This window comes from Lithobates pipiens, unplaced genomic scaffold (assembly GCF_037356315.1).
Source record: "Lithobates pipiens isolate NorthernLeopardFrog02 unplaced genomic scaffold, aLitPip1_a1.2 Scaffold_25, whole genome shotgun sequence".
In the NCBI taxonomy this organism is placed as follows: Eukaryota; Metazoa; Chordata; class Amphibia; order Anura; family Ranidae; genus Lithobates; species Lithobates pipiens.
The window spans coordinates 187,780,606-187,797,185 of NW_027507787.1; the positions used below are offsets into that span (position 1 = coordinate 187,780,606).

Genomic DNA, 16,580 nt, shown 5'->3' on the forward strand with positions numbered 1-16,580 from the left:
AACTATTGCAGAGTTTGAAGATCACAGACACTAGGACAGGAATCGGTGAAGTAAGGATTTCTTCGGTATCCAGCTGCCTGCACAATGTGGGACATACTCCATTACATCTAAGTGATGTGACTGTAGGATTTTTTTTGTTTTTTTTTAACCAAACTTTAGCTTTGAAATGGTTTGGAATCCATTGAGGGACACAAGTCCAGATGCAGTTGGGTTATACTTCTACCTACAGGAGGAATGCACACTGGCAAACCGAATAGGAATAAACTAGCCAACACAAAGCTCAAAGAGCAGTAGGATTAAAACACACTGTTTAATAAAAATAAGCACTTAGAAAAGTCCAGAAGATGAAAAAAAAAAAAAAAACGGAATACGATTGGAAAACAAAGCTGAAAGATAACTGGCTTCCATTTTCTACCCAAGCGTCTGAAACCACTTCCTTGACATGTTCTGTCAGGTGACATTTTCAAGGGAATCTTAAAACAGTGATTTTTAATCCCACTACACCATGAGCGGTGTTTTTTCCCCCTGTCATAAATAATCGGAAGGATCCTGGGAATGTTTGGCACAAGTTGACCCTAAGAGAACCACGTCACAGATTCTGGAGAAATCATCTGCATGCAGTTCCAGTATGGTGTTGATTGTGGAGAGGATTTGCACAAGCACACGTAGCAGTATTATGGGAGCACTGTGTTTAAGTAATCCAGGCATAATTATTTTTTGCATGACACTGGTTAATATGACACCATGGATGTGCAATCTTTGGTTTATGCATAAGATGGTGAGAGTACCATAAGAACAGGGGAATATCTGGGGATTTTCGGCAAGGAGGGAGATATCTGAAGACAGGAAAGATTTGCATCAAGCATGATTTGCCTCACTGATACATAAGAGTCCGAATATCGGTTGAGAATTTATTCATATTGGGGTCACAGAAAGATATAAGATTTGAAGGAGGATTTATAGGTTGTGGGAGTTATAACATTTGCAGGGGTGGGGGGCACATTTGCTGCTGGGAGCACTTCCGACTGCACTCATCTAATGCTTCTGAAAATGTATTTGTCCCTCCACAGGTATGCCACTCTGCTGCTGCCATTCTACCCGTAATTGAAATACTGCAAGCTGCTCTCTGTCTATTATTCTGGTATGTCCAAATGGCAATATTTATTTTTCTTGCTGGTGTCAAACCTAAAATTATGACCTGTTCTTAAAAGAGAAAGTAAAGTCTTCCTTCTTAATTGTACCTACAGGTAAGTCTATAATAAGGCTTGCCTGCAGGTACTGCAAATATCTCCTAAACTTGCACCATTTAGGAGATTTACTATACATGCAGACGCTAGTGAATGTGCTTTGAAGAAACAGCCACCGGTGCATTCAGAAAGTGATATGCAACTCGTGCATATGCAGTAGGAAACTGGCAGTTGAGCCTGCAGGCTCCACTGCCAGTTTCCTTTAGTTAAAGTGGCGGCGCCTGCACCCGAGCAGATGGACAGATAGGCCGGGGGGGGGGGGGGGGGTGGGTGTCATCGTGGGCTCCCTGGACAGGTAAGTGTCCTTACCTTATTAAAAGTCAGCGGCTACAGTGTCTGCAGCAGACTCCATGTCCACAGGTACAATCATTACTTCCCTCATTCAACCCCATCACTAGAGTCAAGGTTACTAAACTTCTTTCTAACCTCCAGCTAGCCACCTGCCCTCTGGGCCCTGTTTCTTTACAATTGCTACGTTCACCCTCTGGCTTTAGTCTACACTCTCTAACTCACATCTTTAATCTTTACCTCTCTTCTGGCAAATTCTCCAATTATCTAAAACATGCAATAACCACCCCCATATTTAAAAAACCCTCACTGGACCCCAACCTTAACCTACGCCCCATCGCCTTGCTCCCCTTTTTATCCAAACTTCTTGAACATTTGGTTTACAGCCAACTGAACATTGACTGCGCTATGAACAACCTTCTTGATCCCCTTCAGTCTGGATTTCGCCCTCAACACGCCACAGTATCCACCCTCAAACGATCTACTAAGAGCCAAAACCAATGGACACTATTCTGTACTCCTACACCTTTCTGCTGCCTTTGATATGGTTGGCCACCCCTCCTTAACCACTTTCAGACCGGACCATTTTGCTGGTAAATGACCAGAGGTCTTTTTACACTTTGGCACTGCGCTGCTTTAACTGGTAATTGCGCGGTCATGCAATGTTGTACCCAAACAAAATTTGCGACCTTTTCTTCCCACAAATAGAGCTTTCTTTTGATGGTATTTGATTGCCTCTGCGATTTTTATTTTTTGCGATATAAACGTAAAAAGACCGCAAATTTTGAAAAAAAATGATATTTTCTACTTTTTGTTATTAGAAAAATCCAATAAACTAAATTTTAGTCATACATTTAGGCCAAAATGTATTCAGCCACATGTCTTTGGTAAAAAAAAAGTCAATAATTGTATATTTATTGGTTTGCGCAAAAGTTGTCACATCTACAAACTAAGGTACGTTTTCTGGAATTTACGCAGCTTTTAGTTTACGACTGCCTATCTCATTTCTTGAGGTGCTAAATTGGCAGGGCAGTACAAACCAAATGACCCCATTTTGGAAAGTAGACCCCCTAAGGAAATTGATAAGAGGCATGTTGAGCCCATTGAATATTTTATTTTTTTGCCTCAAGCGATTGAATAATGACAAAAAAAAAAAAATTTTTTTTTTTTTTCACAAAGTTGTCACTAAATGATATATTGCTCATGCATGCCATGGGCATATGTGAAATGACACCCCAAAATAAATTCTGCTGCTTCTCCTGAGTACGGGGATACCACATATGTGGGACTTTTTGGGAGCCTAGTCGCGTACGGGGCCCCGAAAACCAAGCACCGCCTTCAGGCTTTCTAAGGGCGTAAATTTTTGAGTTCACTTCTCACTACCTATTACAGTTTTGAAGGCCATAAAATGCCAAGATGGCACAAAACCCCCACAAATGACCCCATTTTAGAAAGTAGACACCCCAAGCTATTTGCTGAGAGGCATGTTGAGTCCATGGAATATTTTATATTTTGCCACAAGTTGCGGGAAAATTACAAACTTTTTTTTTTTTTTTTTTTTCACAAAGTTGTCACTAAATGATATATTGCTCACGCATGCCATGGGCATATGTGAAATAACACCCCAAAATAAATTCTGCTGCTTCTCCTGAGTACGGGGATACCACATATGTGGGACTTTTTGGGAGCCTAGCCGCGTACGGGGCCCCCGAAAACCAAGCACCGCCTTCAGGCTTTCTAAGGGCGTTACAGTTTTGAAGGCCATAAAATGCCAAGATGGCACAAACCCCCCCCAAATGACCCCATTTTGGAAAGTAGACACCCCTAAATTTAGGGGTACACTAGTGAGACTAGGTAATAAATGGCGGGTGCCCTGAAACTATAAAAAAATAACTAACCAACCAGCGTCACCTGTAACAGTTATATGGTGATCACTGGTGAAAGGGTTAACTAGGGGGCAATCAGGGGGCTTTATGCGGTAGTATATGGGGGTCCCTGGCGCTATAAAAAGCTGCGGCGAACCTAAATACCTACCTGCCTAACTAGCGTCACCTGTGACACTAATACAGTGATCAGAAAAACGATCGCTTATTAGGCTGGGTTCACACTGGAGCGATGCGGGAACGCCACGAATGCGCGGCGGGTTCCCGCATCGCATGCCTCCCGGCGGCAGTTCACACTGCCCTATGCGAACTGCTGGGAGTGTCAGTGAAATGTTAATGACACCCCCAGATCAGTTCGCATATCGCAGTGCGATCTGCAAACTTGGATCGCATGGTGTGAACACCCATGCGATCCGATTCTGCTGCGGACCAAAAAAAGGGTCCCGTGCGAGTTTGCGGCGGGTGCGACACGAATTCAGCCATACTATCTGTATAGCTGAACTCGAATCGCACAGAGATCGGATGTGATTAGCACTGCAGTGCGGTGCGAATCACATCCGTTCTCATAAACCGCTGCAATGTGAACCCAGCCTTAGTGACACTGGCGACGGGGGGTGATCACGGGGTTAAACCTTTATTGTGGGGGTTAGGGGGTACCTTAGAACTAAAGGGGGCTAACCCTAACTGCCCTAACAGTTATTAGTCACAAATGACACCCGCCGGGTGATCAGGGGGTTAAACCTTTATTAGGTAATAAATGGCGGGTGCCCTGAAACTATAAAAAAATAACTAACCAACCAGCGTCACCTGTAACAGTTATATGGTGATCACTGGTGAAAGGGTTAACTAGGGGGCAATCAGGGGGCTTTATGCGGTAGTATATGGGGGTCCCTGGCGCTATAAAAAGCTGCGGCGAACCTAAATACCTACCTGCCTAACTAGCGTCACCTGGGACACTAATACGGCGATCAGAAAAATGATCGCTTATTAGGCTGGGTTCACACTGGAGCGATGCGGAAACGCCACGAATCCGCGGCGGGTTCCCGCATCGCATGCCTCCCGGCGGCAGTTCACACTGCCCTATGCGAACTGCTGGGAGTGTCAGTGAAATGTTACTGACACCCCCAGATCAGTTCGCATATCGCAGTGCGATCTGCAAACTCGGATCGCATGGTGTGAACACCCATGCGATCCGATTCTGCTGCGGGCCAAAAAAAGGGTCCCGTGCGAATTTGCGGCGGGTGCGGCGAATGGCTGAACTCGAATCGCACAGAGATCGGATGTGATTTGCACTGCAGTGCGGTGCAAATCACATTCGTTCTCATAAACCGCTGCAATGTGAACCCAGCCTTAGTGACACTGGCGACGGGGGGTGATCACGGGGTTAAACCTTTATTGGGGGGGTTAGGGGGGTACATTAGAACTAAAGGGGGCTAACCCTAACTGCCCTAACAGTTATTACAGTCACAAATGACACCAATGCAAAAAAAAAAAAAAAAATAAAATAAAAAAAAAAATTGACATTGGTGTCACTGTGACTGGGGGGCAGGGGTAATTGGGGGGTAAAGGGGGGGTGTGAGTGTGCCTGGCATGTTCTACTGTGTGTGTAGAGTGTTGGTGCAACTCACCGATCCGCTCTCCTCCGTGTCGGAACGAAAAATACCGACACGGAGGAGAGAATACATCACTTCCTCTCCTGTGTTTACATTACAGGAGAGGAAGTGATGTCACGGGGGATTTCTATTCGTCGGGAGCGATCGCGAGGGGGTGGCCATGAATGAATGGCCGCCCCCTCGTCCCGGATCGCTCCCGGACTAAAACCGACCGCCGCAGGCACCGGGCGGGGGCCCGATCGGGCCCCCGACCCGCGGGAAGGCAGGGACGTACATGTACGCCAATATGCCTGCCCGTGCCATGCTGTCGACGTACATCGTCGTGCGGCGGTCGGCAACTGGTTAAAAAAAAAAAAAAAACTCCATGTCTTTGGTCCCTGTGACTGTAGTTTGCTGGTTCTGCCCCACTTATCCAACCACACCTTTACCGTTACAATTCTACCTGTTCTCCTTTTCCTTTCTCTGTAGGGGTCCCCAAGGTTTTGTTCTTGGACCTCTCCTATTATTCATCTACATCTCCTCCCGGGGTCAGCCGATAGCATCCCATGGTTTCCAACACCATCTCTACACCGACACCTAAATTTATCTCTCTACCCCTTAACTCACTCCTTCGGTCTCCTCACATATCACTAATCTATCAACAGACCTATCGGTCTGGATGTCACACCACTTCGCCAAACTCAATCTGTCCGATTGAGTCCTAACCAAGCTCACAATTTTCCCTCCGCTACGTGCCCCTTCTCCTGATCTGTCAAGATTGATGGCACAACAGCCCATCCCCGCATGCCAAGGTTCTAAGTGTAAACCCGGACTCTGAACTGATCTGTTCAGCCCAACATCCAATCACTTTCCAAATCTTCCTGCCTCAACCCCTGCAAAATGTCCAAAATACGTCCTTTTCTAACAGACAATACTAAGCTCCTAATTCACTTCCTATTCATCTCCTGTCTTGACTACTGCAACGCCCTTCTCATTGGCTTATCTTTACATAGACTGAAAGGGGGGTAGTCTGTTATGAATGCTGCTGCCAGGCTCAATCCACCTCATCAACCACTGGGTGTCTGCTACTCCACTGTGTCAATCCCCTCAATAACTCCCGCACTCTCAACAAATTATTCAAAATACTAACAACTTACAAAGCCATCCACAACTCAGCTCCCAGAAACATCTCTAACCTAGTCTCAAAACACCAACTTAATCGCTCTTTTCATTTCTCCCAAGACCTCCTGCTCTCTAGCTCCCTAGTCACCTTCTCCCATGCTTGCCTCCAGGAATTTTCCTGAGCCTCACCCATCCAATGGAACTCCCTACCCCAATCTGTCTGATTATCTCCTACTCAGTTTGCTTTTAGATGATCCCTAAAAACCCTTCTCTTCAGAGAAGCCTATCCTGCATTTACCCAACAACTGTACTTTTTTTTTCTCCATCACCTTCTCCTCCACAGCTATTACCTGTCATATCACTTGAGCTCCCTCCTAGAATGTAGGCTCTATGAGCAGGGACCTCGGATTCCTCTTGTATTGCATTGTATTCTAACTGTACTGTCTGCCCTCATGTTGTAAAGCTCTGCGCAAACTGTTGGCACTATAAAAATCCCCTATAATAAAAATGTTACACGTTTGCATGGACTATAAGACAATTTGATTATATTGGAGAGAGTGGTTATAGTATTTTTATTAGCTTTAGGAATAGAGTGATCGTTTCAGATTAATTCTCATATATACAATGGAGGCAAATCCCCTCTGCACTTCGCAAAATCAATTTAAAGGGTTTCTCAATATTTTAGGTCAGATTATTTGTCAATCACCCAACCAGATTCTGAACTTCGTCCCAATCAATCATAGTATCATCTGCAAATTTACGAAGAGTATTTCTAGAGTGAATTGCAGTACAGATCCCATGATGAAGTCAGGTGACAACGACGAACACATGTGGGAACATGAGGCACCGGAAGTGATGTGGGCGAGCTTGCAGCTTGTTTGTTATATGACTGGGCGCATGGCACAGGAGATGGTCAGAGACTGGGCGCATGGCACAGGAGATGGTCAGAGACTGGGGGCATGGCACAGGAGATGGTCAGAGACTGGGGGCATGGCACAGGAGATGGTCAGAGACTGGGGACATGGCACAGGAGATGGTCAGAGACTGGGGACATGGCACAGGAGATGGTCAGAGACTGGGGACATGGCACAGGAGATGGTCAGAGACTGGGGACATGGCACCGGAGATGGTCAGAGACTGGGGACATGGCACCGGAGATGGTCAGAGACTGGGGACATGGCACCGGAGATGGTCAGAGACTGGGGACATGGCACCGGAGATGGTCAGAGACTGGGGACATGGCACCGGAGATGGTCAGAGACTGGGGACATGGTACAAGAGATCAATGCAGTCTCACCAGTGCCTGTCAGGTGCAGCCAGCCAGTGTCCCCAGTGTCCTCCCCATTGCAACCAACCTGTGCAGGGGAAGAGAGGAGAGCCGCCTCTTCATCCGGGCACTTTGATAGACAGATCACAAATCCCATCCTGGGACGGGTGATCTGTCTATCAAAGTTTCCTGGAGAAGAGGGCGGGGCTGTATGTGAAGGTCACTGCCAACACAAGATAGAGGGCAGAACACAACTAAGATTTGAGGAAGGATTCTAACTGCCTGGGTAGAGGAAGTTGCAGTGTCCAATCTTCCTGAAGGTGGCAGTACAACCAGACTGTGTCTGAATATGTGTTCCTCGATAGACGAGGAAGAAAATGAATTTATTGTAAACACAGTGGCCACTCTTATAGTTAGATCCGGTGGTCAGTAAAAGGTCTATGACAATTTATAACTCAGACATGGACAACCAGCATTCAAACATCCGCATTCGCCCTCTTACAGTATAAGAGAACAAAAGCAATTATGCGATGGGCTGCTTTGGGGAAGCGCAGAGAGATGTCTTCCTTCAGACGCTTTCATAAATGAATGCAAGAGTTTTAGCACCTATGATCATAATCAATTATCTCCATGCCAACGCTTTTGTGTGCAACAGGAATCATTTGGCACCCCTTGGGACATTTCAACACAGCAGTTATGGGTAAGTGGGAAGGAAGGTGGGGGTTAGCAGGGGGACATGCAAACTGGCAGCATAAGAAACTAATAGAACAGTTACTTGGGATAAAAAACAACACAGACAGTGTTGCATTTATTACACCCTATCAATGTTGTGTTTTATTCCTGAAAACTATTTATACTGGAGAGGTTTACAAACATAGGATCAGAGTGTATGTTATGCAAGTATTTTCCAATGTTATTTATTCTCTCTTAAAGTGGTGTTAAAAGGTTTTTAGGCTGAAGCTGAACAACAAACCTTTTATACTTACCTGCTCTGTGCAGGGGTTTTGCACAGAGCAGCCCCAATACACTTCTTGGTTTCCCTGCTGATGCTCTTGGCTCCTCCACCTCGACCAGTGCCCCCAATAGCAAGCCACTTGCTATGAGGGCACTGGTGCGTGCTCACTATTGAGCCCTACTGTGTGGGTGTCCATAAGAGACAGAGCCGCAGCTCAACCCCACCCCCTTCTTTATCCTCAATGGCTCACTGGCTGTTATTAATAGCAGTGGGAACCAATGGCTCCCTCTGCTGTTGCAGCTAAATGATGAGAGGGAGTCCCAGGCTCTCCTGCACATTGAATGCACAAAGGTATAAAACCTTCAGCCTTTGCAACCACTTTAAAACACGGTGCATATGTTTGTAAAGACATTTGCAATGAATGGATCAACATGTTTGCAATCCTTTTTTTATTCACACTAGCTCAAAATACTAACGTTAAACAAATGCGTCTATAGCATGAATGCGAGTTGTCCATCAAGTTTGAAGCGCATTTGATGTACGTGGAAAACGTTTCCGAAATGCTTTATGTGCACCCCAGATGCCTATTTTATTGTGTGCTGGCGCGTTTATTGTGCGATACCCATAGACTTGAATGGAAAGAGTCGAGATGCTTCAATGCCCTCCAATTCCACACAAAACGTAATTTTTTAAGCGCAGGAAAGTGACGCACATTGCTTCACGTTTTGATAATGTGAACAGAACAGTACGTACCGTCCATATAATCAATTGAAGACCGCTTTACTAGGAGTTTGAGTTACAAATAACACGCCTCAAACTCCTACTTTTAATGCCAATGTGAGTAGGGCCTTAATTCAGTTTTTTCAGGGTGCTCATCTTCAACCTGCTACATGAATTTAACAAACGCAGTGCAATTTCTGACCACTAGAGGGAAACATAGCAATTGTGAGTATATTTGTTCCCTCTTGTTGCATAATGCATCTATTCTGCATTGTGTTCTAAATCCCCACCATCCTCAGGACAGATAAATACGAGTGTTCTCAGACGGGAGTGGATGCCTTTGACACTCTAGTAAGAATCCTTAGAGCGATCTGTAATTCAATTCATCACAGATCAGCAATGTTATTAATACCCTTAGCAGGAACATCATTTTTCGGTTATAATTTCTTTAATAGAGCAAATGAGGCTCTATTACATACCAGGCATCAAACCTTACAGAGATATTATTACTTTGTTATGTATTCAGCTTGCAGGCTTACTGAGTCTTTAACATGGGTTAATAAATGAATAATTATGAATGCGTGACCCTGTTACTGAACAGGAGAAAATGGCACACTCCAGCAAGTTCCCATGTTTGAAGAAAAGGCCTCCGGCTGCAGTGACTGCAGAAAGGCTGGCGGTTTAAAGAAGCCTTTCCTCCCCCTCACTTATACAAATGAGAGCTTACTTCCTCTGGAGAGCTTAAATCTTCTAAGTCTTCCAGCATCCTTTCCACCAGCTCCTCTGTCAACAAAATCTGAAGAGATAAAACAGTTTCAGCCTTTTATTCTCAGGTTTCTATGTAATTGGCAACTATTTGATCTGACTTTCAACAGCAAGCGAGGATGTAAACCTATCTATACAAAACCCCTAGTTCGTCATAGTTTTCCTGGACTACACCACTTATACAATTGTTCAGTTGATACATCACTAAGGTTTTTAGTGTTCAAACAAACATGCAAGGCCATACTGTAGCCTTCAGTAACAAGGAACATACAAAATACCATGCGATATATAAATACAAAATATCGTCTTACTTCTTCTAAATTTGCCTTTAAGTGCTGCAGGATCTCATTTTATGACTACTAGCTAGTTCCTAAAGTACATGTAAACCCTTACCTTGTAAACTAACCCATTCAATTTAAAACAGAAATGGAAATCAAAACACGCGTGTATATGTATTAGATTGGACACATACTGATACTGGTGCCGATACGAAGTATTTGCATGAGTACTTGTGCAAATGCTCCAATACCATAGTGACTTCAGCCTGGGTTCACACAGGAGCGATGCAGGAAACCTCATGTGATTGATTCGGACAGGAATCCCACCGCATTCTTGAAGATTCTTTGCAGTTCGAATATAGCCCACTAACTTCGTATGGGCTCAAATCACACTGCACAGTATCGATAATTGGTATCGGCGAGTACTTAAGTACAAATATCGGTACTCTTAAAAAACAGGTATCTGTGCATCCCTAATATGTATACATATACACACAAAAATTATAAATACCGTTCTTGTGATCACATTACTTCTGTTCTCTGTATAAGGGTCTTTGAGAGCTAGGGGTGCTCTTCCCAGTGAATGGCTGTGCGGGGAGGTTGCCAGGACAAGTATGATTACTGAAGGACAGGCAGGCTGTTCCCCCAGCACAGCCAGAAAACTAGTTACACTGAGACAGATGTGCTCTCATGCCTAGCATGGTCAGTCAGGAAAGCAAGAACACCAGGTATTTCACACAAAGGCAGCAATACAAAGAAAACAGTATAATTTTACACAAATACATGGAACAGGCACATATTAGGAATATGAAATGTTGGGGTAACAATCCTTAGGTCTCGTTTAGGCTTGCAAAATTGTGTGGTTGACCCATGTTTTTATTGCCCAGCAATTGGCAGCAGACAGGGGTCTGCTGAAACATGCCGCAGGTGCGATGTTTCACATGGCTGCAAATTTGACTCAACTTGCAGTGAGCGGCAAGCTCGCCAAGCACTACACATTCAAGTCAATGGGGGAAGCACCGCAAATGCCCTGCAACTGTGTGCAATGCCCGTGGCAAAAAATGGGGTTAAAATAGGCAGTGAGAAAACATCATATTGCTTCCTCACCGCCTGTCAGTAGCCCCTAGAGTACAATCTGAACATGAATCAGGCTTCAGAAGCAAGGGATATTTAGATGCACCTCTAAATTTACCCTTAAACATGTATTCATATATACAGTTGTGCTCATAAGATTACATACCCTGGCAGAATTTATGATTTTTTGGCCATTTTTCAGAGAATATGACTCAAAACACAAAAACTTTTTTCCATTCATGGTTAGTGTTTGGCTGAAGCCATTTTTTTTATCAATTAACAGGGTTTACTAATTTAAATCATAATCAGAACAGAAACTTCCCAAAATTGTGGATGAGTCTCTTTATCTTCTCAGATGGTAAAGCTGCCCATTCCTCTTGGCGAAAGACTCCAGTTCCTGTAAATTCTTGGGCTGTCTTACATGAACTGCATGTTTGAGATCTCCCCAGAGTGGCTCAGTGATATTGAGGTCAGGAGACAGATGGCCACTCCAGAACCTTCACTTTATTCTGGTGTAGCACTTGGTCTTGCGTTTTGGATCACTGTCATATTGGACCAAATTTCCTCTGCCTTTGTAGCTCACACATCCGCCAAATCTCAGCGATCTACCTCTGTGTTTCACAGTAGGCATGGTGTACTTTTCATCATAGGCCTTGTTGAATCCTCTCCAAATGTAGTGTTTACAGTTGTGGTCAAAAAGCTCAATTTTTGTCTCATCACTCCAAATGATTTTGTGCCAGAAGGATTGAATCTGGTCTCTGTGCTGTTTGGCGTATTATAAGATGGATACTTTGTGGCATTTGCGTAGGAATGGCTTTCTTCTGGCAATTTGACACCATGCAGCTCATCTTTCTTAAAGTGCATCCTTATTGAGCATCTTGAAACAGCCACACCACATGCTTTCAGAGAGTCCTCTATTTAACCTGAAGTTATTTGTGGGTTATTCTTGGCATCCAGAACAATTTTCCTGGCAGCTGTGGCTGAAATTTTAGTTGGTCTACCTGACCGTGGTTTGGTATCAACAGAACCCCTCATTTTCCACTTCTTGATTAGAGTTTGAACACTGCTGATTGGCATTCTCAATTCCTTGGACATCTTTTTATATCCCTTTCCTGCTTTATACAGTTCAACTACCCTTTCCTCACAGATCCTTTAACAATTCTTTTGCTTTTCCTATTACTTAGAATCCAGAAATGTCAGGGCAGCACTGGATGAAAGATGCAAAGGTCTGTCAGGAGTCCAGATACTCATTGACCTTTTATACACACACTAATTACAAGCAAACAGATCACAGGTGAGGATGGTTACCTTTAATAGCCATTCAAACCCCTTTGTGTCAACTTGTGTGGATGTTATCAGGCCAAAATCACCAGGGTATGTAAACTTTTGATCAGGGCCATTTGATTAGTTTCTGTTGCCATTATGATTTTAAAAGAGTAAACCAAGTTGATTGATAATAAATGGCTTCAGCCAAACACCCACCATGAGTGAAAGAAAATGCTATTGTCTTATTCATATTCTCTGAAAAATGGCCAAGAAATCAAATTCTGCCAGGGTATGTAAACTCATGAGCACAACTGTGTAATATTATATATATATATATATATATATATATATATATATATATATATATATATATATATATACACATACATACATACACATACATATACACACACACACACACGATTCTGCCCAAAATTTAGACTCATGATTTTTGGCACTTGATTTTGATTTTTTTCACTTACACAGTCTATTCCATTGACAAATTGTTACAATGTTTATACTAAAGTACAACTGATAAAGAATGTTTTAATTCTTGGCAGACTGTCCAGTTTTTATCTTCCTTTCTTTTAAGGGCTGTGGCTTCAGAAGAGTAGAGAATTATTTGCATAGAAAGAATTCTCAACACTTTAGTCAAGATCGCGATAACGAATTTGACGATTAATTGTGCAGTTCATATATTATATATACACACACACACACACACACACACACACACACACCTATACCTCGGTTTGCGAGTGTTTTGCAAAACAAGCAGGATTCAAGCCTCTGCGGTGTGCAGAACCGCATTTGGCCAGAGGTGTGGGGTCGCCAGTGACACTCTGAGCCATTCGGAAACTATCCGTTCCCAAGTGCATCCGAGCGGCTCTGAGCAGTCTGAGTATTTCCGAGTCTCCCCGGGGCAACCCCCCCCCCCCCCCCAACTCTGGTCACATGCGGTACTGCATACAATAGAAGTCAATGTGGAACAAATTATCTTCGTTTCCATTGACTTCAATGGGGAAGCTCACTTTGACATGAGTGCTTTGGATTATATGCATTCTCCTGGAATGGATAATGCTCGTAATCCAAGGTTCCACTGGAGATATATATATCTCGCACACATCGAGAGGTCATCACCCTGCCCATGCAAGTGATGGGGCTTTTGTAAAGGGCATCCCCTGACTAACCTGCACACATTTTTATTAGCGCTACACCCTTGCAGCAGCTCCTTCTCTCCACAGCCAGGACATCTGGATATGAAAGAGCACCTGCCCCCCTGGGATAGTGCACAAGCCTAGTAGTCAATTGCTAGGATGGTATGTGGTTACATGACCAGGGGTGTAATGTTACTGCTCTCCAGGGTCATTGACATCGCTGATTTCAGAGGCAGCTGCTGAAGAGGAAGAATTGCGAGGGAGTAAAGGCAAGAGAGGGCCATTTCAGAGATGCACTTTTTTTGCCCTGAGCTGGCAAGATGACAGTTTCTCTTTTAAACAGACCTGTTAACTATGCTTTACAGCATAAAGTGATATTAAACAGAAAACAATAAAAGTAATATATTGCAGGTTACCCGATTATTAGTTGTGGTGGATGCATTTGTTTTTATTTTTCAGCTTTTTTTCTCATTTCTACTCTCACCCGGTCATCTGGTCAACAACATCTTCTGTATCAGAGTGCCCTTTGCACAGCTGCACTGTCAGTGTGGGGGGGAGGGGGTTAGATATACTAGCAGATTTAGAGGCACTAACTGAAGGGAGCTACGCACTTACGTCATTTCCGGTACGCAAGGAGGGAGCCTGGAACAGGTGGAGCATACGCCGCGAACCGGCCCATCTAAACGCTGTATGTGCTTTAGTGTAGAAGTTTTTAGGACCTTACCCATTTGTTGGGAAGGTCTTTGTTTTCAGAATTTTTTTAATACATTTTTATGGTAATACTACATTATGGGAGCCATATCACTTTCTTATGAGGACCCATCCCTGGGCAAACTCAGAATATCTCCCTGGATACTACGAGTGGGAAAGTGCATAAGAGGAGATCGGTGTGGATATCTTGGTTTGCTGGAGTAGCTGGAGAAACCAGTGAGAGGGGCTACCGGTGCATTGCTAAACAAGCCAAGTGAGATCACCTACGGTTATCGATACATGCCTATCATCCCTGCAGGGGTAACAGGAGCTGGTGAGTGGGGACCCTTGAGGGGAAGCACAAGAGTCACCCTATTTTATTGAACACTTGGTCATTTTGTAGCTATACCATTTTTTACAACACAACTGTTTTTTTGGACTCAATTATGGTTTTCAGTGTCAACTAATTTTTAACTGTTGTGGTTGGTATAAATTATACATCCCTTTTGGATGGTTCATATTTCACCAATTTGATATATATAGAGGGAGGGGGAGAGAGGGAGGGAGAGAGGGAGAGAGAGAGGAGAGATAAAAACCCTTGTTCTGTACCACTTGACGGACTGGAATTTTTAGTTAGTTTTTGTTGGTATACATGGTGTCAATCACATGAGTAATTAGTTATATGTGTATGTATATCACTTATGTTGTTTCAGGCATTCCGTATTAAACACATATGTTGTTTTGGACACTTTGCTTATTATTATTACTGATGCTGTTTTGCACCTTATAATTTATGCACATATATGGTAGTAATACTTTATCACGCCACAATCTATCACTGAATACTCCATTACTGGATTCTTAGAGGGCCCCTATTGGTCAGGGATTAAGTTGTGGTCCCCATTTATTTCACCTATTAACGTCTTAGCCCCCCCAGTGGGGTCTAATAGGGGAGGCTGCACACCTTTTTTATTCCTAAGGCTCGGTTCACACAGGGGGCGATGCGAGGCGACACGACTTGCCTCGCCGCGACCTGCCGCGACCTCAGCGGCGACTTGCAAATGACTTCTGTATAGAAGTCAATGCAAGTCACAAAAGTAAAGCCCAAAAGTAGTACAGGAACCTTTTTTCTAAGTCGGAGCGACTCGAGTTGCTCCTCTTAGAACGGTTCCGTAGTACAGAACGGGGGCGACTTGTCAGGTCGCGGCACGGCAAGTCGTGTCGCCTCGCGACGCCCCCTGTGTGAACGGAGCCTCAAGCGCAGAGTCCTTTTCTAATAGCCGATTATTGTAAGCACCCAAGTGGGTGGTAAATTGTTTGTCCCATCTCTGCAACAGAGTTTGTTTTGTTGAAGTCTTGAAAACAAGACTTACTGGCCAGATCACCAAATGAAAATAAAGGAAAGAACATAAAAAATAAAAAAAATAAAAAAATAAGGAAACTAATGCAGCCACCACATCTAAGAATTAGTAAGCTGCAATATATCAATATAATAAATGTGTTTAAAACTAAACTCCAGACACATAGATGTATGCATGTCAACTGCATGTATAAAATCCCTTAGTCTATAGCCCACTTTTGCTGCAGCTGCTGTTAATCCTAGTAAAAAAAAATAAAAAAATAAAAAAAAAGGAGCAAAATAAGCAGGAAGTTTCCAGCAGCAAGGCTGTTATGACGTCCAGTCATCCCAGAAGGCCGCTTATGATTGGGTGACATACTGCTTGCCTGACTCTAGAAGTTCTGTGCAGGCAGTGTGTCAGTCACTGCCAAGACTAAGGCTGGCCATACATTATACAGTTTTCTTCTATAGATTTCCTTTAGATTTACCAAAACCATATGATACAGGGTGAAATCTAAACAGTTTAAATTTGTGTGCAATCAGGCAGGCCATTCTATTACACAGCTGAAGGTAAATCTAAAGGAAATTGAATAAGAAAATTGTATGGTGTATGGCCAGCTTAAGTGGTGACTGTGAGAGCAATACGCAGGATGTCTTCTGCCTGTCCTCACCTGCTACACTAATCAGAAGCCAAATTGCTCTGCTCCCTGCTCAGAAGCCCTGTGCACAGAGCTGACAGCAAAGGCTTTGTGCACTCTGCCCCGATGCTTTGTAGCCTCTGCACAGACAGATCAGTCTAGTTGGCAGGGCAAGTGAAACCACCACTGTCAGCAGTGTGTCTACACCTCAGTGCAGCAGGGAAGAGAAAGTGATCAATATGATTCTATGACACTGTTCAAATCATGAGACTGCTGCCATTATATATATATACACACAC

At 43.8% G+C, this 16,580-nt stretch overlaps 1 protein-coding gene across 6 annotated transcripts in view; it reads right to left on the reverse strand.

Annotated features, from left to right (window-relative positions):
• The window catches only part of SUFU (SUFU negative regulator of hedgehog signaling), a 94,100-nt gene that overhangs the window by 8,787 nt on the left and 68,733 nt on the right, over positions 1 to 16,580 (reverse strand). For all 6 annotated transcript variants that reach the window (XM_077455305.1, XM_077455303.1, XM_077455302.1 and 3 more), the window contains one exon: positions 9,802 to 9,870. In XM_077455305.1, coding sequence (XP_077311431.1) covers positions 9,802 to 9,870 — 69 coding nt within the window. The remainder of the gene's footprint in view (positions 1 to 9,801; positions 9,871 to 16,580) is intronic.